The sequence below is a fragment of the Ursus maritimus genome, unplaced genomic scaffold (assembly GCF_017311325.1).
Source record: "Ursus maritimus isolate PB19 unplaced genomic scaffold, ASM1731132v1 scaffold_4, whole genome shotgun sequence".
In the NCBI taxonomy this organism is placed as follows: domain Eukaryota; kingdom Metazoa; phylum Chordata; class Mammalia; order Carnivora; family Ursidae; genus Ursus; species Ursus maritimus.
The window spans coordinates 74,035,973-74,056,397 of NW_024426552.1; the positions used below are offsets into that span (position 1 = coordinate 74,035,973).

Below are 20,425 nucleotides of genomic sequence, written 5' to 3' on the forward strand. Positions count from 1 at the left end.
AAATGTTCTAAGTACCAGATTCTGTATAAATCCCAGAAACGTCCAGGAATAAAACATGCTCTTGAATGTCCAGAGTTATTTAAGCAGCCAGCTAGCTCTGCAGGTCAGCATGTATAACCCTTGTTTCTAAGGGCTTGACAAACAGTACCAGGGTTCTGACCTTACTCTGAAATTCCTTGAACTCTGAGTACCTGCGAGCACGCACCCAACAAGCCTGCCCCCCAGCATGTACATTACCAGTCACAAGGAACATCATTAATGAGCACTCTGGGGGGAAGCATAACTTAGAGGCTGGTAGGTTCTAGGGAAAGAGGGAGATCAACACGGAAGGCCAACCACTAGCTTCAAGCAGCTTGTTCCTTAAGTATGTTGAGATCCAGACCTTTTAGTTTTACCTCAGTGATCTCAAAAGCAGGAATCTCGTGTTTTCCACTATTCCAGGTAACTGTTTCTGTTTCTCGGAAAAGATTTTCAGAGGTACTCTAAGAACCTGATTTGTTCTCGATTTGTTCTTTCGGTAACTTAACTATTCTCACATTTAAAAGATTTCCTTTAAGAAAGTGTTACCAGCATCTTATGACTTCTTATATTTATTGGTCAGAAATACAGAAGACGAAATGGTCCATGTCATTAGTCTTCTTTCTTCTTTATTAGTTCTATTGCTATTGAAATAACACGACACAATGTAATCTTTGCTTAGCTTTGGTTGGCTGTACATTTTTTTTTAAATAAAAAATGCTACTGATATATCAAAATGCTGTGGCAGGATTAATTTAAGACACGTTTACTGTTGCCTGTAACTGTACTTGAGGCTTGCCCGTTTTTCAATGCAGAACAATGTAGACAGAACCATCTTAGAGTTTATTTTGGTTCCTCTGCTTTAGCCTCTCATCCGGACTAAAGCCTGCATCTCTGTATCTGTATCTGTGTTACTTGAATGCAACGTATCTGAACGATTTCAGTCTTGTGCGTCATTTCATGATAACCCTGAAGTCCATCAGCTGATACATCGGCAGTGAGGTGGGAATAAGGGGAGACCGTGGACTCCTTGCTAGGTAGGGTGCAGCACACAAGAAGATTAGGGAGTGACTTGAAAGTGAAATGCAGACTTTATTTGTTTATCTGTTAAGCTGGATCCCAAATGATTTCATCTATTCATAAATAAACTTTCTTTATGGACAAAATCTGAATGTTCATTTTCCTCTCAGTTAGTATGCAAATCTATTTGCAGCCTTCTCGCAAAAGAGAGCGCAACTCATTTTCTGTGCTTATAAATTGTTCATTACCATGCTCTCTGATGGCCAATTCATGGCTCCATCTGCAGCTCCACAAATCTCTTTGCCCAGATAAACTTGGTGGAGTAAATATAAGGTGCTTAAAAGGATGCATTCGGGATTAAAGGGGAAAAAAAGACGTATCTCCCAAAAATCCCCAAGCTTATCATTTTAAATTTTGTAACTTCTTACTTGTATTCCTATTTGCATGATATACTCCAGAAAAATAAATACTTCACTGATCTCATTAACCCAAGCTTAAGGACTACATATAAATGACATGTAAAGATATTTTCATTGGGCATGGGAAGAGTCTCAGTTCAAGGGAAAAACAAACTTACAAACAAAACCTCCAGAACAGAGTATTTTCTTTCCTCTGTGATGTGTTATTATAATCTGTAAGGCTCAACACAGAGAACTAGGATAATTATATTGAAATGCTGACGGTTTGGGTCTTTTAAAACAAAGCAATCAAGGTTATTACTTGTTCTCTCTTCTTTGATAAAGAGAGAAATGTAAATCTCAACAGGAATGTCATGTAATTTTAAATCGACCTTCCCCTTAGAGCTAGTTAAAGTCACTCCTTCATGCATATATTTAACACCCATTAATGCTAATGGGATGGACTTCTGTTTTCACGTGGGGAACTTGATTTCTTTGTGTGAAAATAATACTCCACAAATAATGAACTTTCTTCCTCTGGCTAAAATGTGAAAACAAAGAAAAAATGCAAGGTGCAAGAAAGGTCTTTAGAGCAAGCAAAATCTGACTATAGAGAGAACAAAAGGCATTTCACATCCATCTCCATGGGTGTGTCGGATAAGAATCCGGCTCACAATGTATGTCTCCTGTCACGGCCGAGCTAGAGAATCTACCAGGGGATTTTTTTTTTTTTCAATTAAAATTCTGTGCACCGATAATAGACTCTGCAACAGAGCTTTTAATTAAAAAAACAAACGAAATGATATAAACCCACATTGTCTCTAAGCGCTGTTTGTATTAAAGGATTAGACTGATGAGATGTTTGGATTTTATTGTTCTAAACATGTGTTTCAGTTGGTGCTCTCGGACCCACCATGTGAAGAAAATGAAATGTAAGTAAATAGCAAGAGGCTCCATGTTTTTATTTAGCATTTTCAACATTCGAAGAATAAAAAAAGGCTCAATTCATTTGAGAAGCCCCAAATGAGTCTCGAATGATGATTACAATCATGCAAGAAAAGTAACAGCAAATTGTTTTTAAACGCAAATGGCTCAATTTTTCTAAAAGCAGGAAAAAGATGCACTTCCATTATAATTAGCTTTGGTAAATATAAGGGGCCTCATTGATTTCTAGGTATTTTTGCTTACTGCATTCTCCACCATTGTGCTGTCAAGGGTTCTTCAGGTTCATGAAAGCATCAGGATGTCCTCTCCGGCTGCACCCCCACTCGTAAGTCGCAGGGAAGGTGGGCCGCCATTTTCTGGCTATTCAGTTTCAAATATAAGCAAACTGACAAAGATTCTCACCGGTATTATGAGTACGTTTCAAAGTGCGTTTGATATAAGTTACGTGAATAATTGACTCAATTTTCTCACTTTTGGGGCCGTAGACATAATGGTTCCCAGAATTCTATTCGGAGATGGGGAGAAGGTGTCTTTAATAATGCTGCTGATGACTGATGAGAGCTGTAATGCACTGTGACTTTAGTGCAAGTGTCAGAAAACATGTGTGCCAAACACGGTCTTCTCCTGGGTGCGGCCCTGACGGCTAGCTGACTGTTTTCAATTATTATTATCTGTTACCCTCAAGGCCAGGGTCTCATGGCCTGGGCACTGCCTCCAGATGAAGAGGCCATGCTATGTGGGATGGCTTCGTTGGCCCTGAACTATTCACCTGCTTTGGTGGGTCACCTCATTATTGATCACCCGTTCGTTGAGTCTGTGCTGTTTTTCCAGCTTTTGCATGGTTCTCCATTGCTCTCTTTGCATTGATTTTGGAGTCTGTTTTCTGTCTTCTGGTGTTTGTGACATGATGCAGTTTTTGATGACCGATGTATTTACCTAACTCTGGACCTCTTGGCTGCCTCATCCTGCCCAATCATCTTCTTTCTTTGATTCAGAATAATAGAATACAGAAATTCATAATTGGAAAGGATCATAAATGTTGAATCTAATTCTTCAATCAATATGACCATAAATATTGAATCTAATTCTTTGATCAATAGGACAGGAAAATATGCTATTGAGGACCTTGATAAGCTGGCTTCCCAGTCACTGAGGCTACTAGTCTCCTTTTCAGGTAAAGAAATTGAGACTCAAAGAAAGACAGCAGCAAATTAATGTAGGGCTTCAACTATACTTAAGGACACTTCTTTTTTTAGCTACCTCACTTTGCATGTAAGTGTCTGTTGTGTTTGTCATTAATACCATTGTTTTTGAATGAAAGGAAGAGACCACCTCAAATAAAATGCCAACTAGCAGAAAATAAAAACAGAAGGCAAGAGAGTAGCTGGTATTGCAGAGAGGTGGTATGAGGTAAGTATTTGTACTGAAGATAGATGCTATCCCAAATCTTATGCCACTACAAGGTATTCAAGAGATGATTAGTTCTATTTATAATTGTTTTCAAACCCAAACTATTTTGTCTGATCTAAACTATTCAGTTTATTTTTATGACAACATTTCATTAGTATGAACAATGCATGGCTAGGCTGTCTTTGTATGAAATTTAAATACTTTACGTAATTAAGTATATGAAAAAAACAAGATAGAGCCTCCCCATTACATCCCTAATCCTTCTCCCTCCCCAAATAAGCAAGTACACTGGTGTGCACGTATGTGCCTAAGTAGGGTAACATACAAACCATAAATATGATCATACACACACAGGATTCTGTGAATTAATTGCATTAATAGATTCTGAATATGTCACTTTCTTACCTGGCTTGAGGAAGTTAAGCATTTTGTTCAAGAGTAAGCAAGTAAAAAGCAGAGCGTGGATTTGGACCCAGGACTGACCTGTGAATCAGAATTTTATACTACAAAGTACGCATGTGTACCACGCATACATGTATGCTATTCGTGCTGCTGTCCAACTATTAGGTATTACAATTTTGCACTATCAAGCCATATTGCATGTCCAGTAGCAAATGAAAGTATACACTGGGTGAAATGCCTGGTTCATCTATTCTTCTAGGTACTATACAACTGACCCCGGGTTAATTAGGTCAAGCCACCAGTCCCCGGGTGATATGCTATAACACCCATCTCTCTCCCAGACTATTATAGATAAATTGCCCTTTAGCCTACGTTAAGGAATGATTTAAAAAAAAATCCATGAAATTTGTTATTGGATTTATTCTAAGAGCATATGAAAAACAGTGTCCCCATTGCCAACAGTATCCTCTTCGTAAAGCCCCATAGTTTGAATTCTTCTCTGGTGTCTACTCCAGAAATAGTTGTGCATCTGGTGAGTAATGCTGCATGATTTTGTTAATTTTAGAGGATACTATATAACCAAATCTCTCTCTCCTCCTATTAACTACTAGAAAGCTTAAGCTAGATCTCGAGTTGGGTTAAATTCTACATATGGGGTTTACTATATTCAGTTTAAAAACTGATCTCACTCTTGGCTTATTCTCTTGGTGTGATACCCTCCATGCTCTCATTTCTATTACTTTTTGTATTTCTAATATTTTTTAAAGCATTTTGGAACACAGGACATTGAATGCATTCAGGCAGTACTCCCCACAGTAATGGGAGGCCAGAGCTGGCTTTTACGGTTCCCAGCGGTGGGGCTGCATGGTGGTAAAAGACACAGACTCCACAGCCAGACAATTTGGGTGTGAAGCCCGACTCGACCACTTGCAGCTTTGTTATCTTGGGCAAGCTACTTCATGCCTGAATTTTCCCAATTGTGCAATGAGGATTATAATATTGTGATCTTACCTCATAGCATTGTGAATCTGAATTCCCCTTGAAGTTACATAACTGGTTTAGAAGAATGCCTGCACAGGAGTTCTGGGCGATCCTAGCAAAGGAACCACTGGCACAATTCTGCAGTTTTCTTCTTGAATTTATCAAATTATGGAATTTGTAGTTAGCCTTAGGTCCACAGGATCTCAGCACTGAGAAGAAAAATAAAGGTCAACTAGGCTAATCATCCCTGTAGAGGAAGAATCATTTCCACAGTATCCAAGTAAGGAGGGCAGTAGTCTTCCAGTGGAGTCAGAGAAAGTCCTTCAGCGACCATTTCCACAGAATTCTGATGGTCGGGAATGTCTTCCTTAAGCATCATGGTTCTCATTTCTCCTGAAAGGTTTTCATTTTTGTCATCATCCCCATTTGACCAATCATATATAAATCTTTGAGGAATAACTTCATTTTAAAAAAATGTAACTTTTCCTACACTGAACATTTTGCATCTGAAATTCGAGCAATTAGAATATTGCTATTGTTCAGATACTGCTTTTTTAAGATTTTTATAAAGATCTGTTTAAGGAGCACCTGGCTGGCTCAGTCAGTAGAGCATGTGACTCCTGACCTCAGGGTTGTGAGTTCAAGCCCCACGTTGGGCGTGGAGTCCTACTTAAAAGAAAAGAAAAAAGAATTTTAAAAAATCGTTAAAAATTGACCTTGTGAAAGACATGGAAATAATGGTGGGGAGTGAGGCAAGCACACTGAGTCAGAAGACTTGTCATCTGGGGGGCCTGGGTGGCGCAGTCGTTAAGCATCTGCCTTCAGCTCAGGGCGTGATCCCAGGGTCCCGGGATCAAGCCCACATCAGGCTTCTCTGCTAGGAGCCTGCTTCTTCCTCTCCCACTCCCCCTGCTTGTGTTCCCTCTCTCACTCGTTGTCTCTCTCTGTCAAATAAAGAAATAAAATCTTAAAAAAAAAGAAGAAGAAGAAGAAGAAGAAGAAGACGACGACGACGACTTGTCATCTCGTTTAAATTCTTTGGCCAGCTAGCGATCGCCCCACCAACTTTGCTACTCTAGGTTTCAGCTGTAGAGTGTTTCCATTCCTGAGTGAATTAAATGATCCCAAAGGTGCCTGCAATTTGGAAATTACATGATCACTTTGCATTTGTCCAGCTAACTCCTTCTTGACAATTGTAGTTATTGCATATGAGAAACTCCACCAGGGAGTGCACAGGATCGGAAAGAGAAAGTGAAATAAGTCAATTTGGATAATTGTTATCACTGGCAAAAAAAAAATACTGAGTGTCTTAAAAATTAAAGAACTGAGAAACAAATCTTTAAATCTTTAAAATCGACATTTTGATACGGATATGGCCTATTTTTAAATGTAGAGAGGGTAGGCAGAGATTTGTAATGGAGGGAGCTGAAGCAATCCGCATCATGCCCTTACATTCCAAGATCCCAAATAGGAAACGTCTGCTTTTTTATTGGGCTAGGGCACCAAGGACATTTCTCTGTGTCTAAGGTGGGATACTATATGTTTAAGATTTATATATATATATATATTTTTTTTTTAATGTTTTTTTATTATATTATGTTAGTCACCATACAGTACATCCCTGGTTTCCAATGTAAAGCTCGATGATTCATTAGTTGCGTATAACACCCAGTGCACCATGCAATATGTGCCCTCCTTACTACCCATCACCAATTTATATTTTTTAATATAATGTTTAAAATTTTTATGACCATGAAAGTGACGTATTATATATTCAAACAATACGGAAGTGTGGAGAAGATAAAGAGCCTCATGATACCAACTGTAAGGGCAGTAACCATTGTTAGTACCTCGGTGTATATGAGTATACTACTGTAAAATACCTATTTAGTGAAAACATTGTATTTATGTAAAAGAATATACAAAGTAGAACTGAGCCCTCTTCATTATTTACTTCACATGGCTTTTGATGATAAATATGAATCAACATTCTTTTTGATGACTGGATAACATTCCTTTATAAGGGTGTGTCATTATTTTTAAAACTCTTCATCGGTGATTTCTTGTCTTAGGATGTTTTTAAAGTTATACTTCGACTGCCATTTTTCCCCCAGCCATTTGTACCTGTGTCTTTAGGTGAATACACACACACATACACACACACACACACACACTCACACACAAAGCCTACAACACAAAAAACGAAAAACTTGTTCGCTGGGTGATTAACTTTCCTCTTAAATGTTTGGGGTAAAATGTTTACGTTGACACTTCACATATGTTAAAAAGTCACTTTTTACTAGGATAATGATAAACATGACACACTGCCTCCTTGGAGATGCTGGGAGCAATAAATTAGCTGACAGTTATGAGTGTTCTCAACCTGAAAAGTACAGAGTGTTATTTTAACCAAGGCTGAAGTCGCCATGATTAAGTACAGCTCCAACGCACAAGCTTATCGGGCTATGATGAACAGGTGTCCAGAATACTTCAACAATGGCTCCTGTGCCCAAGTATGAAAAAAGTCCATCAGCAAACCTACGTGCCCTGGGTGTGGCATAGTGACGACCTTCGCAAGGAACAGCCCGGAAGTGTCTACACCTAGGGAGCTAAACCTCCTGAAAATCACACTGTGAATTTTGTTTTCGTGTGAGGAAACTTTTTAAAACTTATCCCAGAAATGATTGCGTTATGCCTGGACACACCAATGGTTTGACGGTCCCAAATGAAGAAATCAACTTCTCACTCCTTGGTCAATGGCACGTGTGGCCACTTTCATTCATTTCCCCTTTCCCCAACTTCTTCCTCTAACCAGGTCTGCAGCCTTGCTACTCTCTACGAAGATATTAAAGGTTAACGGAGATTATAAACCTTCCCTGGTGAATCTGCATTCTAAAGAACCCTCATACCTAATATCTGTGACATGTTAGCCCTGAGAAGTTAGTCACCACCTTCTCAATACAGAGCTGTCTTTGTAGCTCTAAAATCAAACCTATGACAGTGCAAATATCTACATGGGACAGTTGCACATTTGCCTGTATCCTCAGTGTCCCGGATGACGGGGGCATACTATAAACATTTGCTTCTTTGTGCAGGAGGGTGGTGTGCAGTGAGTACATGATCGTTCTGGGGAAATAGGTATGGTCAGAGCAAATATTAGAGTCCAAGAGAATAGGCTTTGGCCATCTAGAGGTCCAGTATTAACTCTTCTTCTTTTACCACCAGGTGTATAAACTACAAAGATCAATACACAAACGGCTGGTTTATCTGGTAAGAACATCCTCAGTTTGTTATAAAACCCATTTCCCAAATAATTGAAATGGCACATAAAATCATACAGTCAAGGAAATTTCAGGGGTCATGTAATGTATGTGGAAACATCACTTTCTGATTATTGGCTAGTGTTTACTCATGTACTTCCCGTGACAGGGAACTTAACTGTTTTTAGGAATAATAGTTTATTCCCAAATTAAAGAAATTTAACAGTAAAATAGTTGTTCTTTCTTTTGAAATCTCCCTGAATGATTTCAAAAGTCTTAGAAGCCTTCCAAATAAGACTGCTGCCTTTTACAAGCTAGTCTTTCAGAAATTATAAGACAGTCATTAGACACCCCCTATAGCGTGACTTCTGTATTTTTTAAACTAAACGTTATTAGTTCTCTCAATTAGGTGGTTAGCTTCTATCTCATCTACCCTTAAATCTCCAACCCCACCCAACATCTAAAATCTGTTCAGTTGCTTAAATACTACTTGAATACATGGGTGGCTGGCTGAAAGGTAGGACTAATGGATGAATGAATGAAGAGACAAAGGAACTGCTCCTTGGAACAACTCTCCAATTTCCAGAGGAAATGATCATCAGCACCTGGCAAGATCGACCCACTCTTAGCGCAGCAAACATTCCAGGTTTCGTGAGAATGTATGAGTGGTGGTGGGGGATTGCTTAAGGAGTTTGGCCTCACAGATTTCTTGCATCCTGTCTCATGGAGCTCTTACCTACTTTCCAGAAAGTAGCAGGAGTTCTTAACCTCCTTGCACGCTCCACCTCACTCTTCTTCTGGCATCAGGTTCTTGCTGCTGATTTTCCTGGTGGCTTTTCTCTGTGGAGTCGTGTTCTTCTGCCTCCAGTGCTGGCTGAGGAGACGCCGAATTGGTTCCTCAAGACGCACTATGGCTGTTTTTGCTGTTGGAGACTTGGATACCATTTATGGTGAGCTGTCTGCACACTTCTAGACTTCCTGTTTGAAACCTAATGGTTTGTGGTGAATTGAAAAACTAACCTCTGGAAAGCAGATTTGTGAACTGAGAACAAGACATAGTTTATTGGAGACCCAAAGGCATGCCATGGGGAGAGTCTAGGTCAGAAAACTTCAGAAGAAAGGAGACCTCAAAAGAAAAACATGTGTCTTAGGGAAATGACCCATAGCTGAGTATGCGGATCGAACCCCAACATTTTGTTCAGTCAACATGTAAAAGAGAAGAGATATACAGGGCTGGTCACCAAGTGAGTGGTAGGGCATAAGGTACATAAGAACCTCTCTGAGCCTTTGATATCAGACTATCCGACCCGGTGTTCATAGTCCAAGATCTCCATGCCTCACTCACCTGCAGTAACATTGAACCATGCTTTCCAGATTGTCTGCTACCAATTCACAGCCTGAGATACTTTGACTTGGGCAGGTGGATGTCGATATTCATGTCACTTCTCCCCAGACACACAGGCAGCACCCGGATCCCGCCTGCTTCTAACCCCCACCCCCAAAACCACGCCCATCCTGTTATTTTCTAGTCTACATTAAAGAATAAGCAATGGAGGAAAGCCAGGTTTTAGAGTTATTTGTAACTTCCAACCTTAGCTGTAAGTAACAAAATTATCACTTCCTGATTTCCAGATCACAGATCATAGATTATTTCTTTGTGTTAAGCATTGTTCTCAACCAGACCATCTGTTCCGAAACTTTCCCTCTAAGGTACTGTCTTGCACACCATACGTAGTGGCCTCAAGAGGGCTTGGTAGAGATTAACAGCTGCCCTTCAGGAACTTGGGCCAACAGAAGATTTTCAATAGATGGAGTAGGGCATGCCCTGGGAAAACTAACAGCTAAATAAAAAGTGGGGTAAAAATAAGCTTAAATGTGTAAATATCAAAACTTGGTACTCTAAGATTTAGTGATTATATTTACTATTGGCTTTTTAAAAAGTCATTATTTAACAGAAGAAACACATGTCAATTTGAGAAATGGTTACTTGTGGAAGGATAATTAAAGTCTCCAATGAAAAAATAATCTTTCTCCTAAAATCGAACACTTTCTATTGAGCATAGGGGAAAATAGGGTCACTGACATTCTAATAAATTGTATTAGCCAAAGGAATCAACATGGTCACATTGGTCTATTTTTATTTATTTAACTTGAGGTATTTAACAAATAAATGTAATTATGATTCCTCCAACTTGACTTGAGTTTCTAAGGAGGAAAATCTACTCTGGTCTTCTTAGCCCTTTACTTACTCTGAAGAAGACTCTTTAACTAGATTATCTTGAATTTTTAAAAACTTCTTAATTGTAAGTAAGCTATCCAGTTATACTGTTACTGTTTTTAAGGCAGTGTATGTGGCACAGTTATATCCCCATTTATCTGAAGTTTTTATATTTCCTGCATGGTGATTTATACATATGCTTTTGAATTTGCCTGAACTTGCCTGAACAGGTATGACTGGGAGAGAAGGTGTCAAGCCTGATAGATGACTGCAATAATCCGCGTGTAATCATACCAAAGGCAGGGCATTAGAATCACATTCTCTATATTACCCGGAAGTCATTGTGGACAGGAAAAGAATATACTTGGAAATTATTTTTAAAAATATAGTCACAATTTATTTCACATCTACCAAGTGTTAGGCACGAGATTAGGGGCTTCTCAGATATTATTTCTAATTGTTAAATACCAACCTGGAAAAGTGGCTATTATTCCTGTCAGAGGATGCTATCTACTTTTCTCCCTATGCTGCATATACCACATATGCTGGATATACCACATAGATCTTTGCTGCGAGTCAACTAATAGACTTCAAATTGTCCATATTGAGGGTAGGGAGCCAGTGACAATTTGGGCAGGGCACTCATGGTTTAGTCTCTTCACCCCTTACTCTAAGTGCAGCCTTGTATCTCAAACCTCCTGGCATTTCCACTGGGTGATTCCTCAAAGGTAAGGATTGCTCTCCAGAATCCCCATGCCCTTTCTCATACTATAGGTTCCTTCCTAATTCCACTGGCATCGCTCTGAATCTTGTTTTGCTCAAGAAACATCGAAGCTCTCCACCAGCTTAAGTTATATTACAAAACTTTTTTCTTGCTTTCCATCTTAGGACCAGAGGCTCAGTTGCCCATTCCTATTTGTTTTGTTTTGTTTTTTTCCCCTTGCCTCGTTGGGTGTCAGGTTATTCCACCCATGACGCATCTCCTACCCTTTCTCAGGGAGGCTCAGAAGAGCGGTACAGACCGAGAACAGCCATTACATGGTCTTTGATGTGGATGTGTCTCCCAGAGTTGTGCTTCCTGGCATTCCTGGTTTTTTTTTCCCCTTCCAGACAAAATACAACAGAGTAATTGAGGAATGGTATTCTCTGTGATCTTTAGTGATATCTTCCTGACTAGCAATTTCTGGAAGTAAATTCCAGGGAGTCCATATTTTAAGGCAGTCTGAAAGCCGGACCGAGACTGGATTTCTTTTCCCCACTGGATCCCCATTATACTTTAATTTCTCCTGACAAATGATTCTTCCTGCCTAATATTTCTGTAAAAGGAGCTTTTCTCCAAAAGGGAAGTGAGGAAACCATGACAGGATCTTTTTATGGCCACAGGGGCGGTAAGAGCCAAACTCTCCACAGCACCTCAAAAATATGTGCTCATAGCTTCAAGTTGAGTCCAGTCACTGCCAGATTCACACCCACCCACCCTGCAGGTTGTGGGGTTGTACCTCAGGGTCTTCCGCATGGTCACAGTTCAGAGGGGAGAAGACAATGAGAACTCATTTGAAAGACACTGGTGACATTAGAATATGAAATAAGGGGGCACCTGGGTGGCTCTGCCTTTGGCTCAGGTCATGATCTCAGCATTCTGGGATCCAGCCCTGCATCTGGCTCCCTGCTCAGCAGGGAGCCTGCTTCTCTCTCTCCCATTCCCCCTGCTTGTGTTCCCTCTCTCACTGCCTCTCCCTCTGTCAACTAAATAAATAAAATCTTAAAAAAAAAAAAAAAAAAGAATATGAAATAAGGTTTCTGGACTCCCTGCCATCCTTTGGGCACAAAGGGGAAAATAGGACATTCTCTCCTGAACACAGAATGTAGAATGGGTCATTTAAAGCATTTTAATGGAGAGACCAGATATGCTTTATTAACCTTGGGGTTCTTCCTAGACCTTTATTTTATTTCTTCAAAAATTATTTTATGCTATTGCCACTATTTGCTGAATCTATTATTTGAAATAGCTCTGCTTTTCTGACCTGTGGGTCCAAGGATTGACTCTCAGGATCCCATGGAAGTTGCCCTCACGTGATGAGCCAAGAGGACAATTTTGTTGGAATATGGGAAACTGGGATGGACTGAATTTTACTGCTGTTAAAATACATAAAATAGGAAATAGCTCCCACTAGCAATACCAGGCAATATTATTATGGCTCAGGTTGTCAATTATCTTGATTAGAAATATTCAAGAGAGAAAAGTGAACATTTGGTTTGGGATCCTCACCAATGGTGTGTAAGAAAGGCCTTGCCAGCCCAACACATCCAACGCATGATGAGATTTCTGTCTGGGAAAGGTCCTTGGGAATCTTACACAAACACCCAGGCCCCAGTTGCATCTCATGGGCCAGTAGTCATTCCTTTTCGCAGTCTCTGCTGATCCAGTGCTCAGATTTCTCAGTCTTCCTTCCCCTCTCATGGGATCTATGTTTCCATGTCCATAACATGTCACAATGAAGCTCTTCATACACCAAAAAGGGAAAAAGAATCCCTCCAATACCCCCATGGAGGGTAAGGAGGAAGAGGGGTTACTGCTAGAGAAGAGGAAAGGAGGGAGACCAGAAAGAAGTCAGGAAGGTGGAGGGAAAGGGGAAGGATGAAGAGCAAGAGGAGAAGGAATCTACAGTTGGAGATTGGAGGTATTATGAGGAATGAAATGAATAACTATTTATTTTATACAAATCCTAAAGTAATGTTACTTTTTTCTGCCTCAGTCCCACCTCCTCTTCCTGAATCCAGCCCTGGGGGCCTCCTAGATAGTCCCTTCTTCCTTTACCACTCTGCCCCTCCCCACCTCTACCTCATCTCCTGTATCCAGTTTTCCCTTAGCATCCCTGCAGTACCCCAGAAAGGACCTGTTCAGTGCCCTCCTTCTTCCTGAAGGGGTTGCCTGTGAAGTGGTCTCTGAGACCTCTGGCCCCTTCTCCCAGCCATCAGACTCTAACAGTTCTAGAATAACTCAGCACCTGTGTTAGGGGCAAACATTTCTTGTTTCAATGTTTTTATGGGCCTACCTTACCTTACCTATGCTTTTGGGATCCGTTTTATCTGAGAAGTCCACAGAAAACAGGAAATTTGCGGGGTATTTCCCCCTCCTCAAACATATAAATGGAGACAACACACTGGGCCAAAGAAAGTGACTTTTTAAAGGACTGTATGCAAATTTTTAGTAAAGGCGGGAAAAGAACAGCATCAAAATTCTCCATACCCATCTGTACCCCAAATCAGAATCAATGCCCTCACTTTGTAAAATCCAGGACTGGGAGACAGCATGAATAAGTAGAAAATACAAGTGACTTGAAGAAGTTTTGAGTTTGTTAGTTTAATGGTTTTGTTTATATGTTAAATCTATTTGAAAAAAAATAAGTAATGGCAAAGGAGTTGCAAAGTTAGCTATAAATAAAAAACATTTTGTTGATTTGCTGAAAATAAGCTTTCATTGAAAATAAGGTTGTGAAGCTGAATAAAACTCTTATTTATGAGAAAAGACATTTAAGGATAACGAAAAGAAAAAAAGTTTGGGGTCTGGTAGGTGAGACAAAAGGTCTGGGACAGAAGGTCTGGTAGGTGAGGACAAAAGGCTTGAGACAGAAAAAACAATCTAATGTTGATTAGAAAAGAGAGAATTTGAGAAAAATAGAGGAGAGAGCCCCACCGTTATCTGTCCATATTCCTTACTAAAAATAATAAATTACCGTAAAATCTACATTGACTCCTTTTCCATCCTAGGAAGATCAGAGCTGGGTCCTGTTAGCCCCAGCAGGGCAGCAACAGGTCCCATGCCATTCCTAAGAAGCCAGCGAGGTGAGTGCCCACGGAGAGACCCCTCCTGGGACCACTCATCTTGGGGGCTGATCTCCCTGATAATGCTGCCTTTTAGAGATCCAATCTTCCTGGCCCCATTTCTTCTGCAATTTCAGAGATAATCTTCCCTTTTTCTTACTTCAGGGTAAATAGAAATACTAATCTTTCACCAATGATGAAATGTGAGGGCTCTGAATCGGGCAGGGGAAGGAGGGGTGAACAGGGACAGAGCAATAGCAGGCTTCGCATGCCAGCTCCTTTCTCCCACCCCTCTCCCGGATCCTATCTTATTTTAGGATCGTTTCTGAGTGTTACTTCTCCATACTTTATGTTCTTTAGGTAAAGTTCTGGGACTCGTTTTAGGTAAGGAAAGAGGGAGAATTTCATTTGCATATTTCCCCTCCAGGCCATGATAGTAATAACAGGTCACATTCATTGAGCACTTCCCATGTGCCATGCTGTGTTGCTAACCCCTGACATCTCTAGTCTCATTTTTTCTTCCCTACAATGCTATGAGGGGTTCATTTGTGCTCCTGGCAAGAGGATATTAAAACTGCTCTCTGCGGTAGGAAAATTTCATGTTACCACCTCACTACAAATTTGGCCAAAGATGAGGGAAACCAGGCACTTAGAAATTAAAGTTAACGCGTGGTAGAACTGCGACTTCTATTCAGGCTCTGTTAACCACTCCCATAGAAGAGGAAGGAATGAGATAAAGAAACAAAAAGAAAAGAAAGAGGTGAAAGGGGCCTGTTCAAATAGGCAGGTCTATTGGACTGATCTTAATGATGTGGGAAATCTGAACTCTGGCTCTAAAAACTCAGCAGTGAGTATATTAGTTTTACAAAATTAAATAACAAACTCATCCCTTTGCCAACAGTTCCGTCAAAACTACAGAATTTTTGCAGGCATTTGAACTGAGTTCTTCCAGGTTGTTAATTTGTCAAAAGATAAAAATAACGTCTTCTCACCTCCCCCACGCCAGTCCTAGGATACAGGCTTCCCCGCTATCCGAAAGCAAGCCTCTCATCAGCTGCAATGGCAGAAAGTGGAGAACCAATTACCATTAATTTATATAGAAAAATTTTTGACTGGTCCCAGGCCTCAAAAATAACCTCTCTAGGGCTTTTCGGATTCCTTATCACACATCTTGCTGTTGGAGGACAAAGTAAGTCGCGGTAAAGCACAGATAGATGCTCGCAGACGCCCTTCAAAGCCACGGAGGCTTGATGCCCAGATGCCCACCTTAGCTCCGGGAAGGAGCTGGGCGGGGCCGCTCTCGCGCTCAGGTGCACGCTGCCTCTGTAATGGCTCACCGCAACACAGATAGGGAACGCCGGACGCTTTTCATCCGATTTTGTAAAAGCAAAATCCTCTTCGATTGTCTTTCGGTTAGCAAAAACAGGTGCTAATGCAGGTCTTTCATGAAAACGAAGTGGAGTGATGTGAACTTACCGAAAGTGGGGGATACTCGTATTGCATGTAAATCTGCTTTGAAACAAATTGAGAACTGATAGATGTTTGATTTCACGAAAGCTTTCTGAACACATTGGCTTAGTTATGTTTACCAAATAAGTGCTCTGTGGTTTTCATAATAGGCTTAAGGCAATGGCCAAATTTGTAGTGAGATGGTAACATGAAACTTTCCTACGGCAGAGAGCAGTTGTTAATATCCTCTTGCCAGGAGCACAATATTGATACTGGCAGCAGTAGAAATAAATTCCAGCTCGTAATTGTGTCAAGTCAATCTGATCAACCGCTCCAGGCAGAGTGATAGCTAAATTACCATTGTCTTTGTACTGGATATACCAGGAGCAGTCCACCTAGGAAAGGGACAATGCCCAGTACCACTATCCACAATGAAGGGAAAGGCTGGGGTGAGTACTCTTTGCCCATATTAATTGTTTTATCAAGTGCCTCAGACTTAATTCATGTCATCCTAAACTTCCGAACTGCAAAAGGCTCTAACTCCACAAATTATTTTGTTTAATAATCTCTGTTGTGATGTTAATAATGATGATCAAATAATTATGTAGCCATTAAAATAGGATAAATTAGAAAATAATATTGTAAATAAAAGACAATGTATGCATATTCCTAGCATACAGTAGAGTTCTTGAAATATAGTTCCATTACTACTACTACAATAATAATAATAATTAGCTATTAAAGAGTAATTACTCTGTACCATGTTTTGTTTTAAGCTACATTCCTTTAGCTGTGTTTTTACAGACATAGATAATATCATTATCCTTTTATTGCATAGGAGAAAATTGGCGTATGAAATGTTATGTAATAGCCTAGGAATAGATTATTCAATTAAATAAATAATTCTTAAAAAAATGCTGAACCAAACTTCTATTCAAAATTCTCTCCCCTTAACAGATTATATTAATATTTGGTTTTTTATACTTAGGTCTTCCAGCTAGTGAATACAAATACAAATATATGAACATTCATGATTCTAAATAAACATCGTCCATTCCAAGATAACGATTCTGAGTAACCTACATATGGATTCCAGGGACGCAGCAACTGCCTTACATCTTACTGTTCCTTAAATTGTTTTAATAATTGTGCTATTTTCTTTGGGATCTCCTTGGTGTATCCAGTCTTAATCCTTCAAGAAGAAGTCAGCAAACTTTTTCTATTAAGGGCCAGATAGGAAATATGTTTGGTTTTGGAGGCCATTGGTCCCTGTGGGGGCTACTCCTCTCTGCCACTGTAGTGCAAAAAGTGACAATATGTATGGGGTGCCTGGGTGGCTCAGTCGTTAAGCATCTGCCTTCAGCTCAGGTCATGATCACGGGGTCCTGGGATCAAGCCCCGCATCGAGCCCCATGTTGAGCCCCGCATCAGGCTCCCTGCTCTGCTGGGAGCCTGCTTCTTCCTCTCCCACTCCCCCTGCTTGTGTTCCCTTTCTCGCTGGCTGTCTCTCTCTCTCTCTGTCAAATAAATAAATAAATTTTTTTACAAAAGTGATAACATGTAAATGAATGATATGGCTGTGTTCCAGTTAAATTTAATATACAAAAACAGTCACAGAGCTAGATTTAGTTCAAGGGCCTATTTTTCTTTAAAGGTGTATTTATTTCTATTTTTTTAAAGATTTATTTATTTATTTATTTGAGAGAGAGACAGAGAGAGAACATGTGAGCAGGGGGAGGAGCAGAAGGAGAGGAAAGAATCTCAGGTAGACTCCCCACTGAGTGCGGGACCCCCTAGAGGGGCTCCATTCTAGGACCCTGAGATCTTGACCTGAGCTGAAACCAAGAGTCAGAGGCTTAACCCAGTGAGCAACCAAGCATTCCTCTTTAAAGGTAAATTTAGAGTTATTAATAGAATTTATAGTTGTTATTGTTTTGAAAAGAAACAATCAAACCATTTCCCAGACAGCCAAAGACCAAGGTAGGAAGTGTGTTTATATATATATATATATACACATATTTTTTTTTGAGTGAGAGGACTGTGGCTATGAAACATTACTGTTGGTTCCTGTTGTAACTCAAAAACAGTAACAGTCTTTCAAGGAAATACTAATAGGAGATTTCCAAAAGAGCTATGGGAATAAATACATAGTTTCTCAAAGTGATCAGTTTGAGGAAAAAAATGCTTGTTTTTGATATTTAGTGCCTTATGGTGTGCATAATCTGAAAGTCAAAATTTTGATTTCGAAGGATTTTTTAAAATTTGATCAGGCTTTTCCTTTATTGTGTGTGTGTACTTTAGATGCAAACTTTTCACAAGTTAACATTTTTACTATTTATCATAGAGAAAAGTTTAATTAATTACATTAGTTGTAGTTTGCAGGCATAAATATAAAGTAATGAAGTTCAAACATTTTATTTAAATATTTCTATTGAAATTTGCATTTCTCATGATGGAAACATTAGCTAAAATACCATGAGCATTTACAGGAATCTTGTCTTCCAACCTACCGAAAAGGGCATTCCTCCTACTTTAAGCAGCTAAATTGTAAATGCTTCTTGATGGGTTAGTCAGTGATGATATAATCTGTTCATGAGAGCAAATTTTCTTGCTATACTAAGCTATCATTGCGGAGCGAGCAGGATGGTTGTAAATTTTTTCTCAAGGGTACAAATAATTTTCTGTTGCTCCAGTGATCCAAGAAATGCCAGATTTTATTAGGCAGTTCATGTACCTCTGTTTTATGCTGACTAGAAAGATTACAAGTCCCCGTTTTTCTCTTTCCAGGGGCAGAAGTGGTTGTGAATCCAAGTGTTGGAATTCACCTTCAAACTCAAAACCCTGAACTGTATCCTGCTCCATGTTTTGGCACTTTAGGCCCACCACCTCCATATGAAGAAATTCTGAAATCAAGCAGATTTTAGCTCTGGATCATCAACTGGAAACATTAGAAATATTTTTTAAATTCTAAATCACCAAATGTAGGAACAATTGTTTTATTTAGTGTGAACTTCCAGAAATCAATTAATATAGTCTGAAAAAGGACAAATAGACAAAAGAATGAATGTAGAGAAAGAATTTTGGTCAGGGAGATGTTTCAGTAGTAAATTACTGAACCTATAGTGTATCATTGCTGTGTTATATTTTGTGCTACCCAACCAAGTGAATGTTTCTCCATCAATACTCAAATGGACAGTAATTAATGCATAAAGTGGTCTCCATTAAGTTTGGGATTCCACTCCAAGTACGCATCACAGCTTTCTCTGCCTTATTAGCTCTGTTTTCACCGGCCTTTCTCCTAGTATGGAGTTAATAAGAATTATCATAACTTAACAATGGCCCAAGAGGAGATTCAGATGTGTCCAGACCCAAACCAGAAAGAGAATATTTGAATTAGGGTAAAAGGCAAGAGTAGGAACAAGGCGCACTCAGAGGTAAAGGGTGAAGGATGAATGAAGAGGATTAAAAGTCCTAGTTCAAAAAGTTGCCTGTCTCAGCCTGAGGAGAGAGAAAGTGTAGATAGAAGCTGAAGGAGACCCCAAAGTTATGGGGCGTGTGTAATGGCACAGTGTGGAGAAGGATGAGGCTTCTATTTTGTATGGGTAGATGTGGACTCAAGAGCCCACAGCCTTTCTCTGGTACCTGGAGACTTGGCATTTCTTGGAGAACCATGACAATAACCTTTGGCATAGATATCAATGTTCTTATTGAGAACTCTGACTAGAGAAGTAGCAATGGGACATTTTCATCATTTTTGCAGTGACCATGGGGGGGGGGGCAGAAGAAGAAATCCATGCTAGACACCCAGTGGTCTTCAGCTGACAAATTTGTTGAACAAAACAATTGATATCTCCACTTGTTTATTTAAAATACCTCTTAAGTTGAACTTGACCAAATTTATCTCCTACTCTTTTCCCAAACTTGTTTATCCCAACTTTCCTCATCTCAGTTAATGGTAACAGCAACTTTCCAGTTGCTTAGACCAAACAACTTGGAGTCATTCTTGAGTCCTTGCTTTGTGTCACTTCCTATACCCATGTTGTCAGAAAATGGCTTGGCTCAGCTCTTAACTTCAAAGTAAGCCTAGATTCTAAACAGTTCTTATTACATTTCTGGTGTGAGCCACTCAGGACTAGTTCTTGCCTGGATGACGGTAATAGCATCTCAAGTGGTCCTTTTGCTCCCAACTTTGCCTTTCTATATATTCTATTTCCAACACAGTAGCTAGAGTAATGTTTCCAAAACACGAAGAGGATCATGTCCCTGAACTAAACTCCAATGACACTCTACATCACTCAGAAGAAATACTAAAGTCCTTGCCCTGGGCCCCTGTAGGGTCAATACCCTGCCCAGGTGTCCTTTCCTATGACTCTTGCCCTTACTTACTTGTCCCAGGAACAGTTATCAGACCAATTAGGTGTTAACCTTCCTGCATCTGTCCCTTAGGGCCCTAGTACTTGCTGTTTCTTTTGCCCACAACACTCTTCCCCAAATATCAA

At 39.8% G+C, this 20,425-nt stretch overlaps 1 protein-coding gene across 1 annotated transcript; it reads left to right on the forward strand.

The window, feature by feature from the left end:
* The first annotated feature begins 366 nt into the window (after positions 1-366).
* On the forward strand, positions 367-18,850 carry TMEM207 (transmembrane protein 207). Its single transcript, XM_008705364.1, has 5 exons — positions 367-441; positions 2,331-2,368; positions 8,400-8,444; positions 9,242-9,384; positions 18,714-18,850. The coding sequence occupies exons 1-5, from the start codon at positions 367-369 to the stop codon at positions 18,848-18,850; spliced, it is 438 nt and encodes a 145-aa protein (XP_008703586.1).
* The last annotated feature ends 1,575 nt before the right edge of the window (positions 18,851-20,425 follow it).

What these genes read in the sequence shown, in the direction of transcription:
- TMEM207 (XM_008705364.1), top strand. Translation starts at nt 367, where the DNA reads ATGTTGAGATCCAGACCTTTTAGTTTTACCTCAGTGATCTCAAAAGCA. An exon ending in ACAAACGGCTGGTTTATCTG is followed by an intron (nt 8,445 to 9,241) that starts GTAAGAACATCC and finishes TTCTGGCATCAG; the next exon opens with GTTCTTGCTGCTGATTTTCC. An exon ending in AGACTTGGATACCATTTATG is followed by an intron (nt 9,385 to 18,713) that starts GTGAGCTGTCTG and finishes TTCTCTTTCCAG; the next exon opens with GGGCAGAAGTGGTTGTGAAT.